Below are 20,072 nucleotides of genomic sequence, written 5' to 3' on the forward strand. Positions count from 1 at the left end.
GGATTAGTTTAGGGTATTCTGTCCCTTTCCTACTAACCACTGGTTTTCATAGCGCAAGTGCAGGTTTGAAGTTCATTTTATATTCCACCATCTCTAAACCACATAAATGGACTTGTTAGAATGCAGCTATACGTGTATGGTGGCTTTTTAGAGGATCTAGGGCAGCTGTCCAGTTCCCTTTACCAGGCTATTTTATGGGCACCTGGACTTAAACAACCTTTTTCCTATGATGCTGTAGTATGAGAGCCAGTGCATAATATGCCTTACTCGGGATGTAGGCTCTTTTATGACCGCTGCTGAATACGTCGTCATACACGGGATACAGGCGATTTTATGGAAGCCTGGGCATACCTAACCGTACATGGGATACATGCAATTTCATGGGAGCTTGAGCATGTTATACCAAATACTGTATCCAGGTTATTTTATGAGATCCTGAGCATACTATACCAGATACTGTACCCAGGCAGTTTTATGGGATCCTGAGCATGTTATACCAGACACTGTACCCAGGCAGTTTTATGGGATCCTGAGCATGTTATACCAGATAATGTACCCAGGTTGTTTTATGGGATCCTGAGCATGTTATACCAGATAATGTACCCAGGTTGTTTTATGGGATCCTGAGCATGTTATACCAGATAATGTACCCAGGTTGTTTTATGAGATCCTGAGCATGTTATACCAGATAATGTACCCAGGCTGTTTTATGAGATCCTGAGCATACTCTACCAGACACTGTACCCAGGCTGTTTTATGGGATCCTGAGCATGTTATACCAGATACTGTACCCAGGCTGATTGAGAAAAGCCTTCACCATACTTGGGATACAGTCTGTTTTGTCAGCCGGTGCATACTGTACCACACTTGGGATACAGGCAGTTTTATGAGCCTGCGTATATTACACTACACACAGGATACAGGCTGTCTGAGAGTTTGAACTTATCTCACTACAATTTGTTACATCAATCTGACAAGACAGTCACCAACAAAAAGGCATGCAGACTGAGCCTTCGGGAGTACCGGATATTCCCTGTCTAAGCCTCTCTGCTCCCCACCCTCGTACACAGACAGGGCAATTACCATACTGAGTGCTGGGATATAATGTACTGATCTTGCTGGACAGCAGTTGAAAGCATCTTCTAAAGGAGCAAGAAACCGCACAGCAGCTTGGTGTTTGGGAGAGAAGAAGCAAAATAAGCTTGGACTTATACTTAATTGTTACCTCGACGGGGCAATTCTACATCCCATTTGGGTGGTTTGAGATGGAAGTCTTGGCCCCAAGTTTACTAATTATGGGGACCTTTGTAAATCTGTTCTTGGCAGTAGGCATACAGATAGCTGCTACTCACTGATAAAAGCAGAGAGAGAAATGAATAAAGCAAAAAGTTTTACAGAATTGTTCCCCACAACTGCTGTAACCCAATGCTGCATGCGGCTCTGCCGCCCCCCACGATGGCAGCTATTCTAGTCCACCTTTTGGCAGAGCAGGTCACCCCATAGACTGCAGGTCCCGTGTCCGTATATTTGGGGGAGTTTGTGTTTTGCTCACAGTGTCATTGTATAATCCGCACTTCTTGACGTGGGCGCTGTTATTCTCACCGAGCGGCTCATCTGTGTATCATTAGGACGTGGGCGCGTTTGCCTTGGTGCCGCCTTGCACGGATCCTTCCTGTAGAAATGTTATGATAATGGAACGGTTCTGGAAATAATTGCAGAATATTCCACTTTAGCAATCTTCACCTTATTACTGTGTGATGAGCAGCGAACAATCGCACATTAAGGTAATCGTCCCAAAATTGGTGTTTTCTATTGTTAGACGTTCAAGAGAATTATTATTATTATAAGTTGTTTAACCCCCGTTTCACCATACTTGTAGCTCTGCTCTTTAGTATAGTACAGCTGCCGATGCCCGGTGTATAAACCGCCGCCGATCGGTAGCGTGTTTGCCCCTCAGTAGTCGTATAATGGGCAAATTGGGCTTCAGATGAGCAAAGAATGAACAGTAATAGATTGTCTGGTGCACGTACACTGCCGTTGTTCTTGGCAGCACAGGTCTTGTTTACACAGGGCAATGTGCTGCCGAGAATGATGATCTTGTAGGCCAGGGGTGGGGAACCCCAGGCCTGTGAGCTATTATTATTATTATTATTATTATTATTATTATTTATATAGCACCATTGATTCCTTGGTGCTGTACATGAGAAGGGGTTACATACAAGTTACAGATATCACTTACAGTAAACAAACAAACAATGACAGACTGATACAGAGGGGCGAGGACCCTGCCCTTGCGGGCTTACATTCTACAGGATTGTGGAGAAGGAGACAGTAGGTTGGGGGTTGCAGGAGCACCGGTGTTGGTGAGGCGGTAGCTTCGGTAGTGATGAGGCAGCGGGGTCAGTGCAGGCTGTAGGCTTTCCTGAAGAGATGGGTTTTCAGGTTCCGTCTGAAGGATCCGAATGTGGTTGATAGTCGGACGTGTTGGGGCAAAGAGTTCCAGAGGATGGGGGATATTCGGGAGAAGTCTTGGAGGCGGTTGGATGAGGAGCGAATAAGTGTGGAGGAGAGAAGGAGGTCTTGGGAGGACTGGAGATCACGTGAGGGAAGATATCGGGAGATTAGTTCAGAGATATATGGAGGAGACAGGTTGTGGATGGCTTTGTAGGTCAGTATTAATAATTTGAACTGGATGCGCTGAGGGAATGGGAGCCAGTGAAGAGATTTGCAGAGGAGTAGCGAGGAGACAGATGAATTAGTCGGGCAGCAGAGTTAAGAATGGACTGGAGAGATGCAAGGGTGTTAGCAGGGAGGCCGCAGAAAAGGATGTTGCAGTAGTCAAGGCGGGAGATGATGAGGGCGTGCACAAGCATTTTAGTAGATTGACGGTTGAGGAAAGGACGAATTCTGGAGATATTTTTGAGCTGGAGGAGACAGGAGGTGGAAAGAGCTTGGATGTGTGGTTTGAAGGACAGGGCAGAGTCGAAGGTTACTCCGCAGAAGGGTGCAGAAACAAAAGCAAAATGGCAAGATTCAGGAGAACAGGAACCAGCTGTCTGGTTTCTTTTAGCACAGAGGGCCGGGATGGGGGAAAGTGTGATGTCATTGATTGCGATAGGTCAGGTAAGGAATATCTGTGGGATGGAGGAAAGATGATGAGTTCAGATTTGTCCACATTGAGTTTGAGGAAGCGAGAAGAGAAGGAGGATATATCTGATAGACACTCTGGGATTCTGGACAGCAGAGTGGTGACGTCCGGGCCAGAGAGGTAGATCTGAGTGTCATCAGCATAGAGGTGGTACTGGAATCCATGGGACTTTATGAGGTGTCCCAAGCCAAGTGTATAGATTGAGAAGAGTAGGGGTCCTAGAACAGAGCCTTGGGGAACTCCAACAGAGAGAGGGTGAGATGAGGAGATAGTGTGGGAGTGGGAGACACTGAATGTGCGATTGGAAAGGTACGAGGAGATCCAGTATAGGGCGAGGTCTTTGATGCCAAAGGAGGAGAGGATCTGTAGTAGTAGGCAGTGGTCAACTGCGTCGAAAGCAGAGGACAGGTCTAGAAGGAGGAGTACAGAGTATTGTCTATTAGCTTTGGCGATAAGTAGGTCGTTAGTGATTTTAGTCAGGGCTGTCTCAGTTGAGTGATGGGGGCGGAAATCACATGGTAGATTGTCAAAGAGCAAGTTAGATAAGAGGTTGGAGGAAAGTTCAGCGTGGATGTGCTGTTCCAGGAGTTTGGAAACGAATGGGAGCAGTGATATTGGGCGATGGCTGGACATAGCAGTTGGATCGAGGGTTGGCTTTTTAAGGATAGGTGTGATTGTGGCTTGTTTGAAAGCAATAGGGAAGGTGCCAGAAGTTAGTAATAGGTTGAAGAGGTGGGTTAGGGATGGGATAAGTGTGGTGGTGAGGTTGGGGAGGAGGTGGGATGGGGTCAAGCGTACAGGTGGTGAGGTGCGATTTGGAGAGGAGACAATTAAGCCCCCCTTCAGTGATGTTGGATAGGGAGGTTATGGGGTTTGGGCATTGCTCTGGTATACAAAGGGGTTGTGGTGGTTGAACAATAAAGACTTGCCTTGTCTGGTCGAACTTATTTTTAAAGTGTGTGGCAAAGTCCTCAGCAAAGATGAGGGAGGTTGGAGGGGACTGTGGGGGGTGAAGGAGGGAGTTAAAGGTTTTGAATAACTGTTTGGGGTTGTAGGATAGGGAAGATACCAGGGTTGTGAAGGAGGCCTGGTTAGCAGAGGTGAGAGCAGATTTAAAAGCGAGTATTGCTTGTTTGAATACAGTGAAGTCATCTTGCGAGTGTGTTTTCTTCCAACGCCGCTCCGCAACCCTGGACACTTGCCGGAGCTTTTTATTGGTGTTATTGTGCCAAGGTTGTTTATTGATACGTCGTGCTCTGCCATGGACGAGAGGGGCAACCGTGTCAATAGCTGATGCGAGAGTGGCATTGTAGAAAGCAGTGTCTGTGTCGTGGAGTGAGGATATGGATGCCAGTGGTAGGATAGAGCCAAGAGAGTGTGTGGGTGTCTAGGTGTGCAAGGTTTCTGCGGGGGTGCGCATGTTGCTGGACATGGATGACCGGTGAGGAGGACAGGGATGAGAAGGTGAGCAGATTGTGGTCGGATAGAGGGAGAGGGGAGGTGGTGAAGTTGGATAGAGAGCAGAGACGGGTGAATACCAGGTGTAATGTATGTCCGTCTGTGTGGGTGGCTGCGGAGGACCACTGAGTAAGTCCAAAGGATGAGGTAAGGGACAGAAGTTTGGAGGCTGTTGACTGAAGGGTATCAATGGGGATGTTGAAGTCACCCATGATGATGGTGGGAATGTCAGCAGAGAGAAAGTGAAGGAGCCAGGTGGAGAATTGGTCAATAAAGGCAGTGGCCGGGCCTGGAGGTCAGTATATGATGGCCACTTGGAGGTTGGAGGAAGAGTAGATGCGGACAGAGTGGACTTCAAAAGAGTGGAGGGTAGAGGTGGGATTGGGTTAAAGGTGCAGTTTGAAGAAAGGAGAAGACCCACTCCTCCACCATGTCTGTTGCCGGGGCGAGGGGTGTGGGTGAAGTGGAGGCCTCCATAACACAGCGCAGCAGGGGAGGCAGTGTCAGAGGGTGTTAGCCATGTTTCTGTGAGGCCAAGGAATTCAAGATTGCGAGAGAGAAAAAGGTCATGAATCACGTGAAGCTTATTGCAGATTGACTGTGCATTCCAGAGTGCTCCAGAGAGAGGGAGCAGAGGGGTGGGAGTCAGGGGCACGGGCTTTATGTTGGAAAGATTGCAGTAGTTCATATTAGATAGGGAGCGATAGGAGGGGGTAGTAATGGGAGGTATGAGCTGTGGGGGGTCCAGGGTTGGGAGATATGTCTCCAGCAGTGAGGAGAAGCAGAGAAAGGGAGAGCAGGTGGGAGAAAGAGAGTGGCCGGTTTGTTTTATGTTTTCTTAGGACATATTTGAGGTTGAGGAGCAGGTCCGCAGAGGACGACAGGTGGGGAGGTAAAGGTACCTTCACACATAACGATATCGTTAACGATATCATTGCTTTTTGTGACGTAGCAACGATATTGTTAAGGAAATCGTTCTGTGTGACAGCGACCAACGATCAGGCCCCTGCTGGGAGATCGTTGGTCGCTGAGGAAAGTCCAGAACTTTATTTCGTCGCTGGACTCCCTGCAGACATCGCTGGATCGGCGTGTGTGACACCGATTCAGCGATGTCTTCACTGGTAACCAGGGTAAACATCGGGTTACTAAGCGCAGGGCCGCGCTTAGTAACCCGATGTTTACCCTGGTTACCAGCGTAAAAGTAAAAAAAACAAACACTACATACTTACCTACCGCTGTCTGTCCCCGGCGCTCAGCTTCTCTGCACTCCTCCTGCACTGGCTGTGAGCGTCGGTCAGCCGGAAAGCACAGCGGTGACGTCACCGCTCTGCTTTCCGGCCGCTGTGCTTACAGCCAGTGCAGGAGGAGTGCAGAGAAGCTGAGCGCCGGGGACAGACAGCGGTAGGTAAGTATGTAGTGTTTGTTTTTTTTACTTTTACGTTGGTAACCAGGGTAAACATCGGGTTACTAAGCGCGGCCCTGCGCTTAGTAACCCGATGTTTACCCTGGTTACCCGGGGACCTCGGGATCGCTGGTCGCTGGAGAGCTGTCTGTGTGACAGCTCTCCAGCGACCACACAGCGACGCTGCAGCGATCGTTGTCGGTATCGCTGCAGCGTCGCTGAGTGTGAAGGTACCTTTTAGAGGGAAGTGGAGATGATTATTAGGTTAGGCTACGTTCAGACTAGCGTTGTGCGCCGCTGCGTCGGCGACGCAACGCACAACGCACGCAAAAACGCGGCAAAACGCACGCAAAAACGCTGCGATTTGCGACGCGTGCGTCGTTTTTTGCCGAAAATCGGACGCAAGAAAAATGCAACTTGTTGCGTTTTCTTGGTCCGACGCTTGCGGCAAAAAAGACGCATGCGTCGCAAAACGCAACAAACAAAAACGCATGCGTCCCCCATGTTAAACATAGGGGCGCATGACGCGTGCGTCGCCGCTGCGTCGCCCGACGCACACTAGCACAACGCTAGTCTGAACGTAGACTTAGAGAGTGCTGGGGTTTGTGATAGCGAAGGAAAGGGAGGATTAGTGGAGCAAACACTGCAAGGGCATATGTAAACATGGTGAAGGAGTAAGATGGGTTAATAGAAAAGCTAGATCCAAGTAATAAGAAGTGCTTACTCAGCAGACATACCCAAAGGAGACAGCGACAGAGTGGGGTCCTGACTTCTGCCGTTGAAATAATTGTGGCGTCTTTATGCTTAGCTGCGTAATGCTTTGCTACAGAAATGCGCATGCCTGACCCCACACGCGTGCACCCCTTAATCTGTTAGTGATCGTTCTGTCCCGTCATTATTCCTCAGCTGGTGGAAAGAGGCCGGGAAACAAGTGTTGAACAACTTCAGTATTGTTGATCAAACTTATTTAGTGGCCTGAACTCAGCGCTTGTAAATACAACAGAAATGCTTTTGGGTATGTTCACACGTTCCTGATTTCCATCCTTTTTTTTTCAGGACTGTTTTTTAAAAAACTGCAGCTCTTGGCAGAAAACGCAGGTCCTTTTTTTGGTCCTTTTTTTGTCCTTTTTTGATGCGTTTTTTGATCCTGTTTTTGATCCTTTTTTTTATGCAGTTTTCTATGCAGAGTCTGTGTGTTTTCTAGGAAGTTTTTTAGGGTTAAAATGGCTGAAAATACCCTAACCCTACCCCTAACCCTACCCTAACCTTAGTGGAACAAAAAAAAAAAAATTCTTAATTTTTTTTTATTGTCCCTACCTATGGGGGTGACAAAGGGGGGGGGGGTCATTTACTATTTTTTTTTATTTTGATCACTGAGATAGATTATATCTCAGTGATCAAAATGCACTTTGGAACGAATCTGCCGGCCGGCAGATTCGGCGGGCGCACTGCGAATGCGCCCGCCATTTTGCAAGATGGCGGCGCCCAGGGAGAAGACGGCCGGACGGACACCGGGACGCCGGGTAAGTATAAGGGGGGGAGATTAGGGCACGGGGGGGCATCGGAGCACGGGGCGGTGGGATTGGAGCACAGGGGGGCGGGATCGGAGCACGGGGGGGCAGCCACACTCCGCCCACGCACTTCCGCCCGCTTCCCCGCACTTCCTGCTGCAGCGGTTCTGCACCACAAACCGCAGTAAAACCCGCAGATATTTTTTTCTGCGGGTTTTACTGCGGGTTTGACCTCACAATGGAGGTCAATGGGTGCAGAACCGCTGCGGCTCCGAAAAAAGAAGTGACATGGTACTTCTTTTTTCCCGCAGCTATTCAGCGCGGCTTTTTTTTTTTTTTCCGCATTGTGGGCACAGCAGTTCCTGTTTTCCATAGAGTACAATGTAATGTACCCTGCATGGAAAACAGCTGCGGACCCGCAGCGGGAAAATCGCGGCAATTCCGCATGAAAAAAAGGATCGTGTGAACATGGCCTTAGTGTGATGTGCAATATGTTAGCATTTGGGGCCCCATTTTAAACTTTGCCTAACATAGTAACATAGTTAGTAAGGTCGAAAAAAGACATTTGTCCATCCAGTTCAGCCTATATTCCATCATAATAAATCCCCAGATCTACGTCCTTCTACAGAACCTAATAATTGTATGATACAATATTGTTCTGCTCCAGGAAGACATCCAGGCCTCTCTTGAACCCCTCGACTGAGTTCGCCATCACCACCTCCTCAGGCAAGCAATTCCAGATTCTCACCGCCCTAAAGCTGCTGAGTCACAAGTTTTGTGACGCAACAGCGACCTCAGTAACAATCTCGCTATGTGTGACACGTAGCAGCGACCAGGCCCCTGCTGTGAGATCGCTGGTCGTGTCGGAATGGCCTGGGCCATTTTTTGATCGTTGAGGTCCCGCTGGGTAGCACACATCGCTGTGTTTGACACCTTACCAACGACCTCGCTGACAGGACGTCCCATTGAATCGTCATGAAATGGCATCGTTCTACAGGTCGCTACAGGTCGCCGCATCGCTGCTGCGTCGTTGGTGAGATCTCACTGTTTGACATCTCACCAGCGACCACATAGCGACGCTTGAGTGATCCCTGACAGGTCGTATCGTTGTCGGAATCGCTCAAGCGTCGCTATGTGTGACTGGGGGGGGGGCCTAACAGTAAAGAATCCTCTTCTATGTTGGTGGAAAAACCTTCTATCCTCCAGATGCAAAGAATGCCCCCTTGTGCCCGTCACCTTCCTTGGTATAAACAGATCCTCAGCGAGATATTTGTATTGTCCCCTTATATACTTATACATGGTTATAAGTATATAAGGGGACAATACAAATATCTCGCTGAGGATCTGTTTATACCAAGGAAGGTGACTGGCACAAGGGGGCATTCTTTGCCTAGGGACCCACTTTGCCTAAAACCGGCCCTGCCTACAAGTGTACAAAGATATTATACAGTCACCATGTGACAAATGGGCCTGTGTAACTTCAAATGCCCGGGCTGAATTTTAGTCCCTGTCCGTCCCTGCTGACAGCCTTTTTTAACACTGCATGACTATCTGGAAACAAGCTAGAAACTGTCGTTCCCAATAATCATGTAGTGTAAATTCCCCTTTTTAGTTTTCTTAATGCATTGCAATACAGTAGTGTTTGCTGTAAAGCACCACTCCAACAATTTTTTTTAAATTTCAGCCCTGGAGTGGTGCCACAAATTTAAGTTCCCTGTATTGTACTCGTCAGCCGACATCTTGAGCTCTTCCTGGTGCCGCTCTGGTCCTGTGCCGCCATCTTGTCACCACAGCTTATGACGTGACTACCGGTCACTCTAAGGGTCACAAGCTCTCAGTGTAAGTCGGAGATCCTCGTTCTGGCCTTCATAGACCTACATGGAGTTGTGACTTCTGGGTCATCCAGCAAACACTGGAGAGATCCGGCAGGTCACAAACTGCAGACGACGACTGGAGCGGTGCTGCTTACAAACGACGGCTGGTGATTAGCAGCACCACTCCAGCGGTAAAAAAACAAAACCCTCTGGAGTGGTGCTTTAAAGGGAACCCGTCAGCACATGTTTATATGTGGAGGTGCTTGTCCTTCAATAAAATAGATTTTTTTTTCCCGTAGAGATATGTTGTGAGAAATCTAGTGTACAAGCCAAATACAAATCCGTTCTGTATTTTGCAGACACTTCTGGTTTTGGCATACAAATACTGATGTGTGAATAAAGCCTTAGGCCACGTTCACACGTTCATTATTTATAAGCCAAAACCAGGAGTGGGTGATAAATACAGAAGTGGTGCATATGTTTCTATTATACTTTTCCTCTGATTGTCCCAATCCTGGTTTTGGCTTCTAAATACTGATGTAAAATACTGAATGTGTGATTGTGTCCTTACTCTAAGCATTTTCTACCTCCTCTTCATCTTCATTTTTTACCTCCTCTTCATCCCTCTTGTAAGAAGATGGTGAAGAAGGCCTTAATATCTTGTTGATCGGTCCCATCTTCTGCCGGTGGCTGCTTAAAGCTTCTTTCCATCAGTCCATAGATGTTTTCACTGGGACCACCCATTAAGATCTCCCAAGGGGCTGATTTTGTTTCTTTTGCACCCTTCTCAGGAGGAAAAATGGTCGAGTTTGTGACTTGCTGCTCATTCATTATTTAATTTTGAGCCCTTTAAAGAAAAAAAAGGAACAAAAGTCAACTTTGCTTTGGCGCTTACTTTTTTTCAGACATGATATTGTGTAAAGTTGTCAGTCAGGTTCAGATATTAGAACATTAGAACAAGTGATTGATTTTCCGAGAAGTTAAACTTGGCCCAACAAGGTTATTCTGGAACTGACAAGATTTCAGAGACTGAATGGCAAGTTGTAGATGTCGGAGGAAGATCTGCTGATCGAACGTGATCACTCACACAGCCCAAAAGTCTAGGAAGAGGTGGAACATCGGAGGTCCTCTATTCCTTCTGCACAAAGCAAACTAGAAATAGGCTTGTTTTCATCCTCTGGAAATTGCCCTCTAGCGGGGTTTTTTTGTTCTGAAAATGGTGAGTAAATTATTTACTACCCTGATATTGCATCGTCCTATTACACAATGCTGTACAGACATCATCATCACTGGCCCCGTCAGGGCTGTGGAGTCGGAGTCCATTTTGGTGGAGTCGGTGTCATGGAAATTGATGAGTCGGATTCGGAGGTTTGGCTTACCGACTCCCCAGCCCTGGTCCCCATTGGGGCTCACAGTATAAATTCCCTATCCGTATGTCTTTGAAGTGTGGGAGGAAACCACGCAAACACGGGGAGAACCTACAAGTTCCTCTCTTGTCCTTGGTGGGATTTGAACTCCGGACCCCAGTGCTGCCAGACTGCAGTGCTAACCACTGAGCCACCGTAACTAAAAAGCAAAGTAGATTAGAAAAGTGGGTAAAATTGGAAAGGGCTTGTAATAATGAGCAATTTTCAATCTACTTATTAGAAATCATCTCCGTTTTTCAAAAACTGAAGGATTTATAATTGTGCAGCTTGATGCTTGGATTAGCGATTATCGTGCTGATTACCTAGGTTCAGAGCTCGTGCCGCTAGCTGGCTTTGTGTCTGGCTAGTCGGATGCATGAGCCAAAGTAGCCCACGCTGCCTCAATTAGCGGGAGAACACTCCGTTCAGACCAGCGGCACAACTATGACACCGCTCCGAACCATCAATGGTCAGGAGCGTCCTACCCCATGGCAAGGCCGGTAGCCAGGAGCTGCGTGCTCCTGATAAGTTGAGAGCATTCTTGTAAGCTTTATTTAGGTAAAGCTGCCCTTTAATTCTGTGTCTCTGGGCTGTTACCCATGGTTTCATGCAGTGTTATATTCTGGTTTATGGAGCAATAAACATACAGATAATAATTGTCATTTCCACTGGGATCTCATTACCTTGGTGCCTAAGGGTACCGTCACACAGTGGCATTTTGATCGCTACGACGGCACGATTTGTGACGTTCCAGCGATATATCCGTGACGTTCCAGCGATCTCGCTGTGTCTGACACGCTCCTGCGATCAGGGACCCCGCTGAGAAATGTACGTCGTAGCAGATCGTTTGAAACTTTCTTTCGTCGTCTAGTGTCCCGCTGTGGCGGCATGATCGCATGGTGTAACAAAGGTGTGCACGATATTGTATACGATGTGCGCATAGTAACCAACGGCTTCTACATCGCACATACGTCATGAAATTATCGCTCCAGCGTCGTACATTGCAAAGTGTGACAGCAGTCTACGACGCTGGAGCGATATTGTTACGACGCTGGAGCGTCACGGATCGTGCCGTCGTAGCGATCAAAATGCCACTGTGTGACGGTACCCTAAGGTTGGTCTACTGGAAAAGATTTGTTGAGTTAACCCCTTAATAACCCATGTATCTTGGACTTTAAAGAGGACTTGTCACCAGATCAGAAGTCGCCAGGTTGTGCTTCGGCTGGTTTTTGGAGATGTGTTGTACAGAGGATAGGTGAGCAGGATTTCCTCCTCCTCCTATGTACTTGTTATGGGAGACATAATAGCAGCTAGTCTCCCACTAGCTCAGAGACGACTGAAAAGGAGAGCCTGCAGAGGGAAAAACTGGTGAAAAATAGTGACATACTGTATAATGGCCAGGAATAGATTAATTTCTCATGTATACACAGGACCGCTTATTCTGAAATCAGAGGCACACTTAACTAACAGCACAGTGACAAAATCTGCATAAATCTGAAAACGGTCATGTTTGCATGCAGCATTTTTGCAGTTTTTTTTTTAAGCTGAATTTTTTAGTACCAGGAAAAGCTGAAATTTCAGAAATCTCATGCACATGGTTGTTTTTTCTTTCTATGATTGAATTTGAGAACGGCAGCGTTATTGAAATCTGCAGCCTGTCAATTCTGTTTTTGCAGCGTTTTTCTTGTTCTCACCCATAGAAACTTGAGTGCAAAAAGCACGGCAAACAGGTTTTGCTGTTTTTGGTGAATAGAACTAGCTTTTTTTTTTGTTTGTTTTTCGTATTAGGGTAAGTTCACACAAGGCGTTTTTGCTTTTTTTTTATGCTACTTTTCAGCTGCTTTTTACAGTACCAGCAAAGCCTATGAGATTTTAGAAATCTCATGCACCCACATTGGTTTTTTTTTTTTGTGTGTCATCAGGATTTTGTGCTTTGTGGCTTTTTTGGACACACAGCATGTCACCTCTTTCAGCGTTTTAAACGCATTGGCTTGAATGGGTGTTGAAAACGCTGCAAAAATTCAGGTACCATTATTTGCAGCGTTTTTACTGCAGAAAGTCAATGGACATTAGCATGGACAGAGACAGCAAAAAATGCACCAAAACCGCACCTAAACCTGTGTTTTTGCTGCAGCTTCTTTCCTGCCAAGAAGATTAGGTTTTTTCTGCAGAAAAAAAGCCGCAAAAATGCCTTTAAAAATCATACAGAAAAACCAGCAGCGTTTTTAGATACAAGAAAGCAGGTTTTCACTACAAAAAAAAAAAGTTGCAAAACCAGTGCATGTGAACAGAGCCAAAGGGCTGTGTACACACAACTTCATTACAGGCAGATTCCAGGTATAATAAGCCTGAAAAAGAATATGTGACACTTATGCTCTGCAATGTGGAAACACTTGCTGCTATTAAATTCATTTTTTTATTATAGCTTCTTTTAACCACTTCAGTCTTCGATAGTTGTGACCGATCCATTCCTCAGGCCACTAATTTCTATGTACAATGAAGATGCTTTAGGGAATAGACCGCTGGCTTTTTTTCTGCAGCATCTTCGGCTTAAAAACTGTATGTGTGAATGGGCGTCTATAAGAATGAATTGTCAGCACTGTAGCATGATTGTCCTCCATTACTGTCCAGTATTTTATCGCCATTCTCCACACTCTCCAGCGCGAGTCCGGGATTGTGAGGGTGCAGAGCGAGGAAGGTGCTAGTTTTCGTACATCTACTATATAATTGTCTAAGGGTCACTTCCGTCTGTCTGTCAGTCACGGATATTCATTGGTCTGTCATGGAATTCCAAGTCGCTGATTGGTACAGCGTGGGCTGTGCAGTGTACAGCGTGGGCTGGGCAATATACTACGTGGGCTGCGCAGTGTACAGCGTGGGCTGCGCAGTGTACAGCGTGGGCTGGGCAATATACTATGTGGGCTGCGCAGTGTACAGCGTGGGCTGGGCAATATACTACGTGGGCTGCGCAGTGTACAGCGTGGGCTGGGCAATATTCTACGTGGGCTGCGCAGTATACAGCGTGGGCTGGGCAATATACTACGTGGGCTGCGCAGTGTACAGCGTGGGCTGCGCAGTGTACAGCGTGGGCTGGGCAATATACTACGTGGGCTGCGCAGTGTACAGCGTGGGCTGGGCAATATTCTACGTGGGCTGCGCAGTATACAGCGTGGGCTGGGCAATATACTACGTGGGCTGCGCAGTGTACAGCGTGGGCTGCGCAGTGTACAGCGTGGGGCTGTGCTATACACTACGCATACATATTCTAGAATACCCGATGCGTTAGAATCGGGCTACCATCTAGTAGTAACATAATCTTTTAGCTGCCATTCCAGAAAGAAAAAAACCTGTTTGATTTCTCCAGTCACAGCGTGAGCCGCCTGGTTCTGTCCGACCGTATTTGCGGGATATGTCTAGACGGCACAGCAGTTGACTACTGCAAATAGTTCAAAGGAATCGTCCGCAGCCGTATTCATTCGTGACCACATCGGGGTTTTGTGTTGCTTTGCTGAATTAATTCATCTCCTGCCAGAGAAGAGCTCTTAAGACGTTTACAGGGAGCGTTCTCCCAGCTCCAAACCCGCAAATGATGGCTTTAACATTGCCTCCTTCCTGAGATCTACAGTAGATGATTGCGCCGATATACTTTACCAAGACTACTGGAAACGGTCGCTGTACTTGGTGGAAAGTGGTATTAGATGTTGAACAACAAGTCTCAGCAGTCATTCTGCTTTTTATTTTCCGTGCATTGCTTTAATAATCTCTGTTCTCCTCTCTAACGGCGCGCTCTTTCTCTCCTCTCTAGGGCGCCAATGCCTCGGCTTTAGAGAAAGAGATTGGTCCGGAACAGTTTCCAGTGAATGAACATTATTTTGGCTTGGTGAATGTAAGTGCCCAACTTTTATATGTTGTCACTGAACCTTGTGAACTTGGATTTGTTCACTATGCAGGTGCAATCACATTTTTTGGGGAGTAAAAGTACCATATAAACTCGCCTGTAAAGCGCCATGGAATAAATGGCGCTTTAATAATAATTTTTAGGAGTTGTAGCAACTGATCTGTTTATTGTGCCTCCACCCCCAACTAAGACTTAAATCAACCCCCCCCCAGACCTTTTTTTTTTTCTTTTATATTTTCTAAAAATGTCTTGTATATTGCCCTCGGAGAGATGAGATTGTCCATAAACAGAATCTCAAATGCAATTTACAGTAAAGATACAATTGTTTTAAGACCTGGATAGCCGCTTTATCTATTACACCTATTAATGCAAAATATGCTACTCTACAGTGTACTTTTCCACCCATTTTAGCCTCTTTACACCCTTTTCTGCAACTTTGGTCTCTTCACTCCCTGTGAGCTGTGGCGGCTTTTTGTCATGTGACCGGGGGCAACAAAATTTTGCATAAGTGCGTTTAAATCCCCTTCTGCTTGCTTGTCATCTCCTGTTGTGCCTTCTCTAACCTGCAGAGTAAATCTCTCACACACGGCGTCCACGGTCCTTCTAATGTCCCACCTTTCTGTTACCCACCTCACATCTGTCTGCATCCATGATGATTTTTCTCGCTGGTCTTGGTAAGGGGGCGCATAGGAGGTAGAGGCTCCCACTTCATTAAAAAGCACAAGGCTCCTACTGAATCGGGAGCATCTGATGAGTGGTGTGCTCCTCCGTGTGCCACCCCACAAATCGTACTCCAGTCTCTAGGGAACGCCACAGTTCACTGTGAAATGGATGAGCCGTGACATCATGGCCCTGTCCCACCGCAGTTCCACCAATATAGACACGAAAGCACCAAAACCCGCAACATTTTTGCTCAATTTTCCAGTTTCACAAAATTTTTTGCAACTTTTCAAAGCAATTTACAAGAAAATTCTTCATCCGTGTTTTCCCATGGACAAATCCCTACGTCTTACTGTCTATGGGGCTGTTCACATGTATGTGTATATTTTACGGACAATGTGGTCCTACAAAATCATGGAGCAATGTTTGAGTCTCGAATCAGTCTCCATTGCAAGTCAGTGGGGAAAATAAGTATTTGATACTCTGCAGATTTTTCAAATTTTCCCACCTACAAAAAATGGAGAGATCTGTAATATTTATTATGACAGACCAAATCTAATAATAAAATTGTATGATTTTTACATAATTAACTTGAGAGAGATATATACATATATCCGTGTGTGTAATGCAAAATAAGAGGGTGGATTTGGTCAAACTATTTGACCAAGTCAGATTTAAGAAAACGTGAAATGGGCTTTTATTTTTGGAGAGATCTGCAGGATGGTAATGGGGCGCGGGTCTCTTCCTCTATTGAAGGTTTGCAAGTGGCCCATGTCCACAATTCCCATTTAAACCTTTGAGTTGTTTTGGGTGCATCAGTTTGTATTTTGCTAGCAGCAGAGTAATAAGCTGTGTGCGGGACAGATCTGTTAGTCTGAACACACGCCAGAGCCAGGAAGCAAAGCCCCTGACACGCTTGCGAGGGATACGGTGGTGCAGTCGCCCACGGCAACGAGTGCTATGGAGTGTGACGGACAATCTGGCTGCGATCCAGTAGAATCGATTGACTTTTTTTGTTGTTGCCACAATGAAACCTTTTAAGTAGGACAGTAGTAACCGCCATACCTCTGCAGCTCTGCCTCCGTCCTGCTGATTCAGAATGGAGCTGGTGGGCAGAAACTGGTGAGTGATATTACCATCTGTGCCCATTCTATACGGTAGGCTGCACTGATGTCCTACTACATCTGGCAGCACAATGTGTGGGGAGCGCTTTGCACTATTGCTCACTGATAATGCAACCGGAGGAAAGCCATCATCTCCAAGTCACTGTGACGTCCATCACCGTGAGTAACGCCACAATTGGCCTCCTGGGTGACTTTTCTAGTCTTTGCTTTTAAGGAGTTTTTTTCATATTACCTAAAGCATAACCATAATTTTTATTCTTATTTAATAAATCAATATGCAACTGTGTGATACATCTTCTCAGACAAATGTTTTTTCTCCTCCTGCATTGATCTTTCACTCTCATCTCACGAGTAAAATCTGTATTCATTGAAGACCGTTTTTCCCATTATTGAGATAGGAGATGGCAACTGGTGCTTTTAAATTTCTATGGAAGACGAGAAGGGAGGAGCCAGAGGCCGACACGGACATTCTACCCCAAAATTCCCAGAAACTGTAATTGTCATTTCAGGAGATCTTGCATCAGAATGTCTGTCCAGCTCCTCCTCCCCTCGCAATAGAATTGTAAAAGCACCAACCGCCATCTCCTATCTCCGGAATGGGAAGTCTGGATCAACTGATATTAATCTGGAGTTAAGAACTTTGAAAATTACATTTCATTAATAAGATATAAAATTTTCTATTTTTCATGTGCACTATTGATCTATGAAATACATGTTATTTTCTAAGTATGTTAACCCCTCACTGCTGAAGCCAGACGTCACTCTCGTGACAGCCCCGTTTCTCAAATCTGGCGTGTCACTTTACGTGGGGATAAGGCTACTTTCACACTAGCGTCGGACTCGGCCCGTCGCAGTGCGTCGGGCCGAGATTCCGACGCTAGCAGTGAATGCGCCGCACAACGGAGGCAGCGGATGCATTTTTCCTGCGCATCCGCTGCCCCATTGTGAGGTCGGAAAAAGCGGTCCGTCAGCAGCAAAAAACGTTACATGTAACGTTTTTTGCTCCCGGCGGTCCGCCACAACGTGGCGCAACCGTCGCACGACGGTTGCGACGTGTGTCAATGCGTCGCTAATGTTAATCTATGGGGCAAAAACTCATCCTGCAAACAACTTTGCAGGATGCGTTTTTTCCCATAAACGACGCATTGCCTAACTTTGGAGTGCTTCCTCTGGTCCAAGTGATTTTGAACTTGTTTTTTTGTTTGTTTGTTTTTGTGATACTTTATACTTCATGGTAGTGGTAAATTTCGATTGATTAGATTTGCACTCATTTATGAAAATATCGTAAATTCGGAGAGAATTGACAAAAACTTCAAGTTTCCAAAGTTTGAATTTTGATTCCCCCTTATAACAGTTAATATATACATTTTACCATAAATTTTACCGCATGTCAACTTTCCATTGGAATCCTTTTTCTAATGTCCTTGTTTTTGTTTTTTTTTGTTTAGCAGCAATTTTTTATATTTTTTTATTTTTTGCTCTTAAGATTGGTACAAATAAACTTTTTTTAAAGGCATGTTCAGTTTTGAAGTGACTTTGAGGGGGCAATGCCAGCACACACCCCACCCCCCCTCCCTTTTCAATAAAAATAAAATAACGGGAAGGTTGACTTTTGAAGCACATGCAGGGTAAAGAAAGGCCTAATAGGCCACCGTAGCTGGTAGATGGGTTGTCATGGCAAAAATAGCGCAGTGTGCCAATATTGTTAAAGGGAACCTATCACCAGGCTTATAACGTAGGGCCAGCACCTGTACAAACACACATACAGCATTCTAGAATGTCCCCAATGCGCTCTCCATAAAACAAAAACCGTTTTTTATACTCTTTTATGGAGCGGTCTGGTCTGATGGGCGTTGCTGTTCTTGATCCGGCGCCTCCTGTCTTCTTGCTTTATGTGGATGACTCGTTCTACGTTATCCACTCAGTGTCCTCAGCATCGCGCCCCTCTGCATGTGCACTCCTCTCTGCCCTGCCGAGGGTAAAGCAAAGTATTGCGCATGTGCCAGCACTCTTTGGCTTTACCCCGTACTATGCTCTGCCCCGGCAGGACAGAGAAGTGCGCCTGGAGTGCAGTGCCGAGAACACCGCGTGGATCACCTATAACGTGTCATCCACATCAGCAAAAAGAGAGGAGACGCCAAAACAAGACCGGACCGCCCCGTAGGCGAGTGTAATAAAAGCTCTTTTTCGTTTTATGGAGAGCGCATTGGGGGCATATAGACGGCATTCTAGAATGCGGTGTATGCGGGCGTACAGATGCTGGCCCTACTTTATATGGGAAAAGCCTGGTGATAGGTTCCCTTTAAGTAGGGTCCCACCCAGTGTTAACCATCTAGATGCCACTGTCTGTATACACCATGACCTCTATGAGGCTAAGACCTCTGCGATTGGTGCAGCAGGGTGTTTTTGCCTTAATATACCGCCGAGATCTGTATGAAGCCAACACCGCAGGGAAGCCAGCTCCATCACTGCCATTTGATATTTCTTCACATTTTTACATGTTAACTGCCTTCCAAGAGCCAACAATTTTTAGACTTCCGTTGACATGGCTATATGAGGGTTTATTTTTGCGGGACAAGTTGAGTTTTTAATGGCACCATTACATTTACCTTATAACATGCTGGAAAATGGAAAAGAAAATATTTGGATGAGAGGGGGGAAAAAGACATTCTGCCAGTTTTGTTCTGGTTTTTGTATTCACAGAGTATAAATGACTTACCATTTGTACTATAAGTCCATACAATTGGAGCAATACTAAATTTATAATGTATTAATACAGTTTATAATTTTTTTTATTTTTTTTAGTTTATTGCTTGTTTTTTTTTTTTTTTTGCATAGGTTTAAAAAAGACACTGGTCCATTGAGTTCAACCATTCTCTTCCAGTTAGACATTCTCTATTGCTAGATTATTTATAACACTCAATTCCATTTGTTGTGAGAAAAGCATCAAGCCCCCTTCTTATTCCACATTCTGACTGCTTTAACTGTAAAGAACCCTTTCCTATTTAGCTGCTAGTATCACCTTTCTTCCACCCGTAATCAGTGTCTCCTGGCCCTTTGTAAGATCTTTGGAAGGAATAAGTTTTTTGTATTGACCACACGTATTTATATATACACTCCTTGACAGAAGTTATGTCGCTTATCCATGTTATGTAAATTAAAGCTTATAACCTGGCGTTAAATTTATCCATTGGTTGTATAAATTATTCTTTTGAAAGCTGAAACCCTCCGAAATGTGGTTTAGGTTAAGAAAATTGGCATCAATGCAGAAATATTCATCAGTTAATGGATATAGAATGGTAAGATTTTGGCAAGACAAAAATTTTGTCACCTGGTCATATAATGCACCCAATCCCAGTTTACATCCTCACCTGTGCTCAGTAAATGATCGGTTAATTAGTGTGTGTGTCTAAAAAGAAACCCAGCACCCCAGACCTTCACTTGAACTGCAACTTAAGCTCTGACAATATGCCAAAAATCCACCCTGCGACCAAAGCCTGGATTATCAAGAGGCTGAAGACAAGATCCACTGCAGAGGTGGTTGGCACCTTTAATGTGTCTCAGCGTCAAGTACAAAGAATAAAAAAAATTTTTTGAAGAGACTGGAGATGTTTGACAAGCCCAGGTCCGGCAAACCCTGCAAGACAACTG

The 20,072-nt window shown here is 45.7% G+C and overlaps 1 protein-coding gene across 1 annotated transcript in view; it reads left to right on the forward strand.

Annotated features, from left to right (window-relative positions):
• The window catches only part of USP12 (ubiquitin specific peptidase 12), a 100,415-nt gene that overhangs the window by 42,955 nt on the left and 37,388 nt on the right, over positions 1-20,072 (forward strand). The window contains exon 2 of the mRNA XM_069759049.1: positions 14,545-14,625. Coding sequence (XP_069615150.1) covers positions 14,545-14,625 — 81 coding nt within the window. The remainder of the gene's footprint in view (positions 1-14,544; positions 14,626-20,072) is intronic.

This window comes from Ranitomeya imitator, chromosome 3, assembly GCF_032444005.1.
Source record: "Ranitomeya imitator isolate aRanImi1 chromosome 3, aRanImi1.pri, whole genome shotgun sequence".
Lineage (NCBI taxonomy): Eukaryota > Metazoa > Chordata > Amphibia > Anura > Dendrobatidae > Ranitomeya > Ranitomeya imitator.